Source organism: Chrysemys picta, chromosome 2, assembly GCF_011386835.1.
Source record: "Chrysemys picta bellii isolate R12L10 chromosome 2, ASM1138683v2, whole genome shotgun sequence".
Taxonomy (NCBI): domain Eukaryota; kingdom Metazoa; phylum Chordata; order Testudines; family Emydidae; genus Chrysemys; species Chrysemys picta.
In genome coordinates, this window is record NC_088792.1 from 188,284,821 (window position 1) to 188,297,967 (window position 13,147).

Sequence of the window (13,147 nt, forward strand, 5' to 3'; positions counted from 1 at the left end):
ATATATTCAGGCAATTATCATATCTACATTTTCCAATTTTAATTAAAAAACAAGATTGCTAGTTCTATTCCCAGGCTGAGTCATTCTTGCTAATTGGAAAAATTTTATACCCAATCTTGAATTTTGTTAATTAGTGGTACTAAGTTTGTCTATGCCATAATCTTTATCTTTGTGGGACTTGCATGTGTCTGGGCAGTGCTTCAGTGATCAGCGGTAAAGCCCTCTACTGTTGCAATTGGTCTGCAGTGACTAAGACAGTTAACTACTATCTTCACCTATAATTAAGATTTACAGATGGAAGTCTATCAAATTAAATGTCCTCTCCAAGAACACCTGGACTAGTAAAAATTAGTTCAGCAACAGAATCAGTGCATCATGTTTTCCAGTAGCCTATTTATTAGCCTTTGACCATGAATGTTTCACAATGTTTGGGTTAGCGATTTTCCCTTGTGGGGAGAGAAGTTACTTCACAGCCCTTACAAAAACGTTCACAGACAACCCTACACCTATTCTAGTTTCTAGGTCCTATCTGCTTCTGCAGTGAAGGGAGTACCTAAGTAATAAAAACAATAGTGGCCAGGTTTTATCTATAATCCTTTACTGCAGAAAACCCAAGTCAATTATAGATTTACTTGTTCTCCACCTCTTTATGCAAGCAACACAAAGAATCACTTAAAAACTCCATTTCTCTACAATTCTGGTTATTTTACCACTCTTTTTCAGAACCTGTGATCTCTGGTGAAACATTGAATATTGTTAGGACAAATTAATGAAACATGCCATTTAACTTTTCAAGTGACTCAAGGTGGGATTTTCAAAAATGCTCAGCACTGACCTAACTCTCTGCTCTCACTAAAGTCAAAGTGGAGTTTTAACACAGACTTTGAGGAGAACACAGCCTATGAGGAGCACTTTGGAAAATCCTATCCTTAGTTGTCAAAGTACAGTGACTAATTTGGGGGGTTTGTTAGAGGAGTGGGTGGGTGAGATTCTGTGGCCTGCTTTGTGCAGGAGGTTAGACTAGATGATCATAATGGTCCCTTCTGACCTTAAAGTCTATGAGTCTATTAAAAAAAAATTTACTCTGTTTCAGATAGGGATGTAAATATTGTTTTAAAAGTTAACCGGTTAAATGATTAAAATTATATCGTTAACAGAGGTCACTCTGGCTGGTCTGCTGCGGCCCGGCGTCAGGGCTGCTCCGGCCAGCCCGGCGCAGCTGCTGTGGCCTGTGTGCAGGGGGTTAACTGGTAAGGTCGGTTAACGGTAAGCCTAATGCTTACCGGTTAACTGGTTAACCATTTAACCTTTTACATCCCTAGTTTCAGATCCATTTTGCCTAACACTATTTTCCTTTTTCCAGCTGTAACACTGAGCCAGCACAGGTTAAACAATTAGCAAGCTGTGTAACCTGGAAGCAACCCTTAAGTATGTATCAAAAGGGTATTACCATATCAAATCTATGTTAAGTAGATTAGAATCTTTAACATGTCTTCCTGTATTGTTAGAGAATCAAAGGGTGGATGCTAAGTGTATTTGTATTTACCTATATCATGTTAGAAGTAGCTTGTAGATGCTAATTCCATTTCATGTCTTAATGGCATTATATTATGCATGCAGATGGTTCAGTTAACTTTAAGATCAAAGATGTGAGATACTGTAGGAACTAAATTTTATTTACATTGTCTTCAGCTTATCTGTGCTATAATGAAATACCTTGATAGTTTGAATGGCTAATTGCTTATATGAATGAGTTACCTGTGTATGCATAGAAAATAGAAGATGAACTTCAAAGCAACAATATACACTACCTATTCTTCATCTGAGGAAGGGCTGGTCTGCTGTCAAGAGGCTTATCAGCTTGCTAGAAGACTATAAAGAAGCAGCCCTAGGGCTGATCCTTTTCATTTCAGGTCTTTTTAAACTTTGAGAAGGAAGGTCTAAGCCACAAGACTGAGGTCTCCAGGTTTACTCTGGATTTACACTGGAATTCTCATGGAAGAATTTGAACAAACTCTACACCTAGACTGCCTATTGGACTATAACCTTTTACAATGATTCCAGAAAGCCTTTTACAAATCAGCAGCCTCACCAACTCTGCTATGAGACTGACCTAAGGCCTTTACACATATCTGTATGCATCTTATCTTTTTAACCACAGCAACTCTCTTCTTTCTTTTTTTATTATTAAAACCTTTAGTTTTAGTTACTAAAGGACTGGTATCAGTGTGATTATTGGGTAAGATCTGAGATTCATATTGACCTGAGGCTCAGTGTCAGGTCCTTTGGGACTGGTGGACGTAACATATGGTGAATCTGGTTTTCAGTAACTACTCACCATATTAGACTTGGCTGCCTAGGTGTGATCAAGGACTGGGATGCTTAAAGGGGACTGTATTTTTGCGTCTTGGTAATCAGTGTGGTATTACAGAAGCTGTTTAGTTACTGGCTTGGTGAATCTAATTATAGAATAAACCACCAATTTTAGGGACTGTCTGCCCTATTCCTTGCAGTTTGCCCAAGTAAGCATTTTCAGTGTAGCCCTTCCAGGTACCCGGTCACAGCAACTTACTTGATGAATTTACGTGATCATACATACAAGATTAAGTGCAAGAACCAGGAGAGCAAATCCTATATACGTTTTCTATATAGCTTCTCAACAGTGACCAACCCACAGCACCCTGGCTGTCCCAGCGGTGGCGCTCCTCATAAGCATCAACCATGTCATACCATATGGTGGTTTCCTGATATACAGTCTTGTGCCACTAAAATACCAGTGAATTTACTTATGCCTAATTCACATATGACTGTAGGACACAACATACAGAAGCCCACAACTACCATTTAAACCCCAGCCTGAGATGCTTCAGTCAATTACAGTAAACTCACTCTGTATACAAAGATTTCTCTGAGTTATGATAAAAAATAATTTTTTTTAACAGGTGATTTAGACAATCAAAAGTTGATCGCTTTAAAATTTACATTTCTCTTCCATTACAGAGAAATGTATTTGCCTCTCATAAGACAGCTGCAGACTTAAGTTATTGAACTGGGATTTAAGAAATCTAAGTTCTTATAAATGTAATCATCTAAATGGAGCCCCAAAGGAAAGCAGAGGGAAGGCATAATGAGCATCCTCACGTCACATTTGATTCTTTACCATTTGGTGGTAGATGGATACTGAACCTATCAGTTGGAATTTTAAGACAATAAAGGGTCTCATCTTGAAAGTAATACTTTATTTGTTTCTATATAGCTGCAGACTTGGAAAAATTAAGTTTTAGTGGGCTTCAAATGTAAGGCTATTCAACCTTGTTAGCAGTCCTTTATTGTGCTTATGATTCAATGCTAACTCTGGTTTTAATATAAAATTGGTTGATAGTTATACTTTCAGCGTTCCCTCTAATTTTTTCCATTCATGTGTGGAATGAATTTTGTTATGTGCACCATATCGTGGTACTGTGCAGATGTTCGCCACCAGTAGAAATCAAAAACCTAGATATGATATATATATTTTTAAAAAGTTACCATAGGGATAATTACTCCAGCCAGGACAGGTTAAGCATTTTAGAACTCATTACTCAAAAAATTAAATTTAAGTGTAAGAGAGAAATAAAAATTATGAAACTAATAGACGAGTCAAAAAACTAAAACAACACACTTTGAAAGTAGTATCAAGAAGTAACAACAACAATAATACAAGTATGTATTGGGAGGTGACAGAGAGAGCGAGACAGACAGACTTGCCCCTTTAAGTACGCTGCCCTTTTAAGTAGATAAGCTCGTTCAGACAGCAGCAGCTGCCAGCAAGCTCCCTCCATCCTGAGCCCTGTGGTGTTCCCCCCAGCTCTGTGGAGATGGGGTACAGAGGCGGGTGGATGGGGACACCCTGACATCAGCACCACCTCTCCCTCTCTGCACAGCAAGCAGGAGGCTCCTGGGAGCAGCTCCAAAGCAGAGGGCAGGAGCAGCATGGCAGTGAGGGGAGGGACACCTGAAGTGTACAGCACTTGATAGCCTCCTGGGCAGCCGCCCAGATTAGAGGGAACTTCAGTCACAATGGCTGGGGAGGAACTTGTGTTTATTTCTTATGAACATTTTCTGTAGAAGACTCCAACTCTTTGTTTTTAGAAGACTGTATATAAAGCAAAAGTGAATCCCATTTTAAATATTTGGTTGAATTTCTGATATAAAAAACACTCTTACATTTGAAGAACTCATACCTGGGTACACTGCCTGTTAAGCTCCTTTCACTTGATGATGAGGATGATGATCCAGGCCTCTCTTCTATTTTCATTCCCAGCGATTCTGTTGCACTACTCTGTGGTTTCTCTCCCTCCTCTTCAGTCTTCTTTTTCTCACTGTCACTATCATCACTGCCTTCTCCTAAGATGTCATCAACCTGCCAATTGGTCAAGAGTCAGTGAGTTATTAATTATATCACTCTCTCACACAGTTACTAGACTTTTAACTTGTAATTATCCATTTTAAAATGTCTTATAAAGTGCTTTCTTGCTCTTTTTGCTTAAAAAATATGAAGTTCAGCGTCTGTTTCCACAATAATATTGACAACATTTTTATGTGGATTAAACTAAGTTTATATTCACGCAAGTATGATACATACTAAGCTACAGTAACCACCACCACCACTACCAATACAATTCCATTTTAATTACTTTTAAAATAATGTATAGGAATACTATAGAAACAGCCATGAAGCCATATTATTGGTAAGGGCAAACTCTTTAGAAATTAAAGGGACAAACTTTGCACCACAACAATGTACAGCTGGTCATTTGTTCAAAAACATATTGAAATATGTCTTCGGTTAATAAGAATTTTTATTTTTTCAGGCACTCCTATTTAAAAACCTAATTTTAGCAAAACGTTTTTTTCCAAATGATACTGTATGACAGGAACTGAAGATACAGAAGACACTGTTATAATCAGATTCTGTCTACTTGCTTGCCATTTAAGAAGGCAAGTCTATCAAAACATTTATACATTTAATTAAATAGCAGTTTGTCTTTTGCTTCTAAGAAGTTAGCATGGATTTTATGCTAGTCTAAAATACCGTTATTCATTCTAGGTTTGCAGCTGCAGACATAAACATTAAAACAAAACAAACCCATGTGCTGTGTTGAGATGCCTCAAGAGGTTCCATACTTTTAAAAATAAGCATTTGAACTACAGGTGGGGAAGGAGTAAGAAGGTACTAACTTCTCAATGTGAATGGTAGTGGGCAATGAGAAGGGAAGCAGGACTGTTGGGTTCTTTGGGACAAGTGACTGCAACTATGTTGAACCTTAAATTTTCTTCAAAAAGCAACATGTCCTGGCAGCAGTGAAAAAGGAGGTGGGTTAAGACCCCAGATCCCCCAGCCTATCAATGGCCTAACCATTTTCATTGCTCAAATCCATAGCATGCTAATATTTTTAGGCCTACCAGGGTGGTCTTATTCCCGTGACTGACCCAGGCCACAACCTGCTGTAGAGCTACTGTAGGAGGCAAACGCCAGGCCTCAAAGAAATGCCTGGACCTTTCTAATCCCCCTTCTCTGGTTAAGACAGGGTGATGGCAAATTCGAAGGAAAAGGGGAATACCCTAACTCCTGTGGGGTTAGGATAACACCCCTGTAACGTTTTGGTGACCAGCGAGAGGTCTCACTGCCTCCCTATAACCCTGGGTGCCTTTCACACTCTCCTGCTGTCTCTCTCAACATAAACACCAACAGACAAGCATGTGGTTCCTTGAGTGTCTCTGTGCTGCGCAGTCCTGGTTCAGCGGTCTGACCCCAGAAGCCTGCCTGCAACTTCTCAGGCAGCCTCATCTCCACCAGCAAGTTACTACTTGCAAGGTAACCCCAACACAGCCCCAATCTCAAATTTCCCCAAAAATATCTGCCCTGAAGTGTCCTACTCCCTCCTGGAACACTCAGGGAAGTAAAGTGGTTCATTGGTCCTTTAAAGAGACAAAAGCACAGCTTATTACTTTAATGAGAGTTAATCACTTACATTCAAAACACAGCTGTGGGTTGGTTTAGATTAAACAGAAAGCAAGTTTATTAACAGAAGAGCACGGATTATGTGATACCAAGTAAGAGAAATAAAGGTAGAGACAGTTATAAGCAAATAAAAGTGAAAAAATATCTAAAAGCCTGAAACTTAATCTAGCAAAATAGTCTTTGTTCAAGATGATGTCTCTCACCCTTGACTTTTTTCCAGCTTTTTACTGGCTGGCCTGACCAGGACCCATCACATAGATCAAATTGCTTGGTTTCTTTGTCTCCTGAAGGTGAAGGATAACTTAGGGGGTGGTTTCCCCTCTCTTTATAGATCTCTTTGAAATGTATTTTTCTCAAGGATACCACCAGATAAAGTTCCCTAATGCATGTTGAGTAAATGATCCATAAGGTTTGGAGGATAAGGCTCCATACTGGTTCCTCCCCTGCTGGTGGCTGCTACTATGGAAATTATCTATTCCTGCTATAGCCTCTAATATAAATGAATAACCCATGGAATTTGGCCACAACTAGTTTGAGGTCGTGGCCACTTTCCTTTGTTTGTCGAAAACCTGTTTATCAATGCCCCTTTACATGCATGCCTGGTTTAAATACCTTTTAGTCATGGACTTTAAAGCCTAGTATCAATGAGTATCCATAATTTCACATACAGCATTGTTACATATATTGTACAATGATATTATGACCCGTGTGTTAATTTTCAAATGGTATCTCACTAGGCATATTTTGTACGACTATCATTGCAGTAATGTGTAGGGTGTGAATACCAGGGTAACTAGGGTCATAACCCCCTCCCTGAAATAGTTTGTCTCCACTGTGGGAGAGTATCACCCATGCTGCCACAAGCAGCTGCCAAAGTAGCAATAATATAAACTGAAGACAAATAAATTATACCATGTGCCCACATGCACACCACTGCTTTAAGGTCTGAAAATATGCAGGTAAGACAAACCGCACAATTGTTCCCAAGTTGCAATATGCCCATACCCTGTTCTCAAAGGCTATGAATGCCCCCACCTCCTTACCCTGACAAAAATGCCTTTGTACATGCAGAGTGACAAAATATGTATATCTCATGAATCCCAAAGAGGAAGGACAGGGATTTTGCAGCAGCAGATGGTGGATCAAAAGAGGGCCACTTGCTGTTGATGCTTGAAAGAAATGCTGGGAATTAACTAGTTAGAGCCTCAAAGAGCAGTCTAGGTCATTTTTGTTCTCCAATCATACTAATTTTAGTCCAAAAATCAATTCAATGTCTTTCAAATGAGGTTGCTTCTGCCACATTGCATTCTAACTCATAGCTCTTTGACATTTTTACAAAAACAACAGAAAAATAAATCAAAATTTCTGAAGTCTGAAAATGTTGACATGCAAGATAAACACCCACTGACTCTTGGATCTGGTGCACTTTTAAAAATAGTTTTTATGCCTGACCATTTAGAAAAATACCACATACATGCATTTTTCCCAATTACGCCATTTAAAGATTTTTTTTTTAAAAAATAAGGGAGATTACAGTACAGTCTATTCTAGGTCACATGGATAACACTCATTTTTATGTGGAGCTCTATGAGAAATTTAGGACAGGAGTAACCATGATACAAAACAGAATATTACTAATGTAAATCAGCTCTGTTATATTCAATCCCTCTGATTTGGGACATACATGCTAACCACAACTGAATGTGATGACTCTTTGCATGGGCAGCAGGGGGGAAAAAAAGGGGGACAGGACTCCTTCAAGCTCCCTACTGCATTTGGGTTACAAAGGAGGGGAAAAGGGAATGGACATACTTGAGTGGACAGTAAATAGCTGGACCAGAGAGGGACAGTGACCCATCATGTGCACTGGGGGAAGAGGAAGGTATTTATACCCTTGCTATCCAGAAGAAACACACTCTCTCTCTCTGATCAGTAGCACCCACCCTCCCATCCATAGATCAGAACAGAATCAGGTTTTTATCATCTGCTGTGGCCGTATGCTAGTCACCTTTTTTTTTTGGCTAGGGAGCATGCCAAATTGGCTGAGGTGGGGTGGGGTTGTTTGCCTTCGCCACAGCAGGCTGGGGAGGTAAAGAGGTTAGATCAAGATGTCAACTCAGTAGATGGCAGGTGTCCCCTGTGCAGGTACATGTTCACAGAGGGGATACAGTTATCTTGACAAACGGGTGTTGGAAGTGGATTTACAGGATGGCACCCCATAAGGAAGATGGAAAAAGGGGGGCTGGAGCTCCTAATATCCAGTACAGCATGGAGAGACACACCCCTTCTAATCTTGCTTAACCCTCATATGATGGGAGGCCGGCAGGTTGCAGCAATGGTCTGGGTCAGGGGCGTGCACAGGAATAAAAATTTGGCCGCTTTTGGAGGGGCACTTTGTGTCCCACACAGCCGGAGGACCTGGCTCTCCCCACGTAGCCCCAGGGCCAGTGGAGCTGGCTCTCTCCCTTCCCCCCACAGGCAGAGGAGCTCACTCTCTCCCCGCAGCTGGAGGTGCTGGATCCAGGGCCAGAGGAGCGGTCATCTCCTGCCCTCTCCCGGAGGAGCTCACTCTCCCAGCCCCGGAGGAGTTCTGTGCCCCCACTGACTGGGGGTGGGTGGGCTGTGCCCCTGCTTGCTCACCTTGCACATGCTCCTGGTCTGGATGGGACCAGGATGGGAAGGGTAAGAGCTGATAGCAGTTCTCCCACATAGGTGAAAACAATTGAGGAAAGAATGACAACCTGCACTCTACAATTTATTGTTGGTATTCCCAGATATGTTGAGTGACTAAAGTTGCAGCCTAATTAAACAACATCCATTGCCTCTTGTCTTTCATCCTTTGTGGCCAGGACAAGGAATCTCCCTACAGGATAATTTCTCTTGCAAGAAAGAAACAGGAGGTGTGAAATCTTAAGACCAAATACTACCAGATGATATAAAACAGGAAGCGCGCTCCGTGCAGTGTTTTGCTTATTTTAAGCGTGGCTGGTGTCACTTCAGAAATGTGTGTCAGTAGGAAGATTAGAAAGATCACAATGGCTTTTATTTAAGTAATTTTAATAGTAATGGATATATTATAAATATCCAAATGCAATAGCTAGAAGAAAAAACAGGCTGCAGTTCTTGAAAATATATAGACTCAGGTAGTAACACACTTTTCCTTCTGAGATCTCAGATCAGATGTGTGAGGCAGAGGAGAGGATGAAAAGTGTAGCTGGGAGTAATGAGCAGAATATCATGCAGTGAAACCAGCATGCTTACCTCCCCCTCCTCTCCTGCAGAACCCTGCCGGTTTCCCAGAAGAAGCAAAAAAGGACAAGTTTCTCTCCCTTTCTCTCTCACACACACACCCACACCCACCCCTCCCGGCCCACTTTTCAGAGTAGAGAAATCTATTGAAGAGGCCAGGTTAGAAGGAAGAAGGGAGAGGAAAAGAGAAGGGTCTTGAGAGACTCAGGACCTTGTTTGATTGCTCCTCCTGGCAGGTTGTACAGATAGGACAGAGGATGAATGTAGAGGCAGATCACAGGGTTCACACAGATTTGTAAGAGGGACCTCTGTGGGACAGTTTCACTGACCTCTTTAGGAGCCCTTCCCCCCCACACACACCATCTGTGGTCTTCAGAGGGAAAGGAAATGCTTTCAGAGGGAAAGGAAATTCCCAGTGCCCTGTCTAAAAGATGAGTATTGGAGGACCCAGATGCTTCATACTTCCCCACATTACAAATACCAGACAGCCACTGGTGTTTCAGAGAGCAGATGCATATGCTACTTTCTGCTGCTGCTTCTCCACCGCTTATGTTGCCAGGAACAGAAGGAGTCTCAGAAGGTGTAAGAGAAAAGGAATAGTGACAGCCTCACAACAATCTAAAAGTAAAGAGACCACACCTATTTTTGGAATTAGTAAAATCATTTAAAATGTGTGACAAATGATGCCAGCTACGATTCAATTATTTATGGCTCTGCGACTGCAACTCTAACTTTAAACATGTGAGATAAGGCTACTGCATTCATTGTATAATGTAATAGAACAGGATAGTAGCACACATTATCCTATCCTTTTGTAGAGCGACTTTTACATAAAGTGAAATTTTACAGGTTAACTAGTGTACATTGATTAACCCTGTTTTGTACAGACCCTTTTGTTGACACTTATGCTGTAATATCTTTGCATTGAAAGATTTTGTTTACCAAGGCCCATCTCATCTTGCTAACAAAACCTGTAAAAGAGCCATAATGCATATTTTCAGCACCTAAATGTGACCTCACACACCAGTAATGTCTTTATTACAACATTAGGCAGAAACTGTGTTATGTAGGAATTGACATGTCAGATCAGACCATGGGCCACCTAGTCCAGCATGCTGTCTCCTAACATTGGAAAGTACCACATGAAAAGATGATGATTGGGGGCATAGAAAAAAAAAGGCGAAAAGATTGGAATAGAGAGCAAACAAATCAGATGAGATGTGATGGGATGTTAGATGGGGTGGGATCTGAGTTACTACAGAGAATTATTTCCTGGGTGCTGGCTGGTGAGTCTTGCCCACATGCTCAGGGTTTAACTGATCGCCATATTTGGGGTCAGGAAGGAATGTTCCTCCAGGGCAGATTGCAGAAGCCCTGGGGGGGTTTTCGCCTTCCTCTGCAGCGTGGGGCATGGGTCACTTGCTGGAGGATTCTCTGCACCTTGAAGTCTTTTAAACCATGATTTGAGGACTTTAATAGCTCAGACATAGGCTAGGGGTTTGTTACAGGAGTGGGTGGGTGATATTCTGTGGCCTGCGTTGTGCAGGAGGTCAGACTAGATGATCATAATGGTCCCTTCTGATCTTAAAGTCTATGAGTCTATGAGAAAGGACAAGATGAAAAGTAGACAAAATAATAAATGGCATATATAAGGGAAATCAGGACTTTCTATTCTCCTTGTCTTACAACACAAAAACAATGGCACATTCAACAGAACTGAAAGACAGCAAATTCAAAACAGATAAAAGGAAATGCGATTTCCCATAATGCATAATTACACTATGGAACTCATTGCCACAGGATGTCACTGAGGCCAAAAACTTAGAAAGATTCAAAAAGAGATTATGCATTTATGTGGATAACCAGGATCTCTAGTCAGAACAGTAAATATGAAGAAAAGAGCTTTGGAAAGGTTCATTTAAAAAAGTCTCAATTATGTATCTCTACTAGCTTAGTAAGATTTAAAAAAAACACATTAAATGAATATGACTAGTTAGGAAAATTACAAGAGCCATCCACTTCCCTCTTGTTTAAAGTGAAACTGACCATTAGCTTGGCTAAGGGATAAACTATCTGACAATATAATATTGCATAAATAGGGAGAGAGAGTGTATTTTAACATCTTCCTCAGAAATATCCAGCATTGGCCATTGGTCTGACTGATAAAGATAGTTCTGTTTTAATACAGTGATTCTTATGTTCATGATACAGCAAACAAGGAACCAATGAGATGAATATCTCAGAAAATTGATTTTATTAATGTTTTCCTAACAAAACTGCCTCAGTGGAAAATAAAGATTCTTTCAAAACCAAAAGAACTAATGTACCATGACAATCTAAAGAAAGATACCTAATAGGTAGAAGTCTGGTACAGTACTAAATATACATTACATATCTGTATGAGGTATTAGAATTTTAAAATTTTCTTATGACAAACAGATGGTACAAAACTCACTTTGCAAAATTATGTATAATATTTTATGTCCTTCCTGAACTCTTAAGTTTAGTTTTCAGATAAAAACCTTTTATCTGAAAGCAATACAACTACAAACTACATAATTGATCATTACAGCAGTTAAAATTTTGCAAGGCTGCAGAGAAACATATCACTGCTCCGATGGCTATGGAGATGTATTTTATAAACGCTAAGTGATATGGTTAATGAGGTGAAGTTATTGTATACTGTGGTATAGGACTTTCCTGTATGAATATATTGATCTAGCTTAATAGGAGGCTGTGAGAAAAGTAGGAAAACATCACAAGAGCTACAGGTAAGCAGCCTCCCAGCAAACATTGGGGGCTACAGGCAGAAGTGACACAGTTGCTCTGCAATGCTGGGAACCAACAGACCAGTTAAAAAGCCACTGTCAGGAAGTGAAGTGGGTGTCAATTTTCAGGAGCCATTCAGGGGAACAGGCTGATACAGAGAGAGACTCTGTGCAGAAGTCTAAAGAAGTTGGGGCCTTCCCCAAATCCGGGGGAAGGCAGGCATCTGTCTAGACTGGTTTATTGCTTTAGGATCTGTTCTCTCTGAAATGCTTTTGTTCTAAATAAATAATACTTGGCTTTAAGAAGGCTGTTTGGTTACTGGATATCATGGATATTACTCCTGGTGGGCACAGAACTTCAGAGTCTTAGCTTAGGTCTGATTTGCTGAAATAATCACGGTTAGTACCAGGGGACTACAGACCAGCCTCTAGTCAGAGTAGGAGAATTGTGTTTCCACTCCAAGAAAAAGGTGAAGGCTTGAGGCCTGAGACCTAATGGGGATGCTTTTAATTAAACCAGGAGGACCAGAGGTGCAATTAGCTTAACAACTGCTATAGGTTTTCATAGCAATTACCTTCCTAAGCTTTAGAAGCTTTAGAAAAATACTTATTTAGTTCACAAGATACTAAAGGGATACTTACTATCATTTAAGTATGCTCCAAGTTGATGAAATGCTGGGTGCAGCTAGTTTTAAAATAATCTGAAAGGAGGAGGACCAACTACCATATCTTGTTTTAGCCAAGGCTAAGGGGTGACACTCAAACAGTCCAAAACTTTTTTTGCTAAGATAACGGTCAGTGTGACATAACTTATTTGTTGCACTGTATAAAAGAGGCAGACTTGCTAGGAGTATTTATAAGATCCTATCTGATCATGCAGGAGCAAGTCAGGATGAGTGTGTTGTATCTCTTGGACAGAGTATCTCCATTTGTGAGTATTTTGATTAAATGCTTATGAATTTTTTTACTATGTGGATTTATTGTTTATTACTTAGGTTTTCAGACATGTTTAGAGCAATTATATAAATATCATTTGGCCTTTGGATTTAATAAAGGAATTTATGGTTAAATTAATGTCTGGCAGTACCTTGTATTCACAAATTAATAATTCCAACTGCAGCAAATT

The 13,147-nt window shown here is 40.2% G+C and overlaps 1 protein-coding gene across 8 annotated transcripts in view; it reads right to left on the bottom strand.

Annotated features, from left to right (window-relative positions):
• Window positions 1-13,147, bottom strand: part of CTDP1 (CTD phosphatase subunit 1) — a 190,083-nt gene that overhangs the window by 59,332 nt on the left and 117,604 nt on the right. For all 8 annotated transcript variants that reach the window (XR_010598794.1, XM_065585114.1, XM_065585113.1 and 5 more), the window contains one exon: window positions 4,224-4,402. Coding sequence is in view for 7 of the 8 variants with exons in the window: in XM_065585114.1 (XP_065441186.1) it covers window positions 4,224-4,402 (179 nt within the window). In the remaining variant the exon portion in view is untranslated. The remainder of the gene's footprint in view (window positions 1-4,223; window positions 4,403-13,147) is intronic.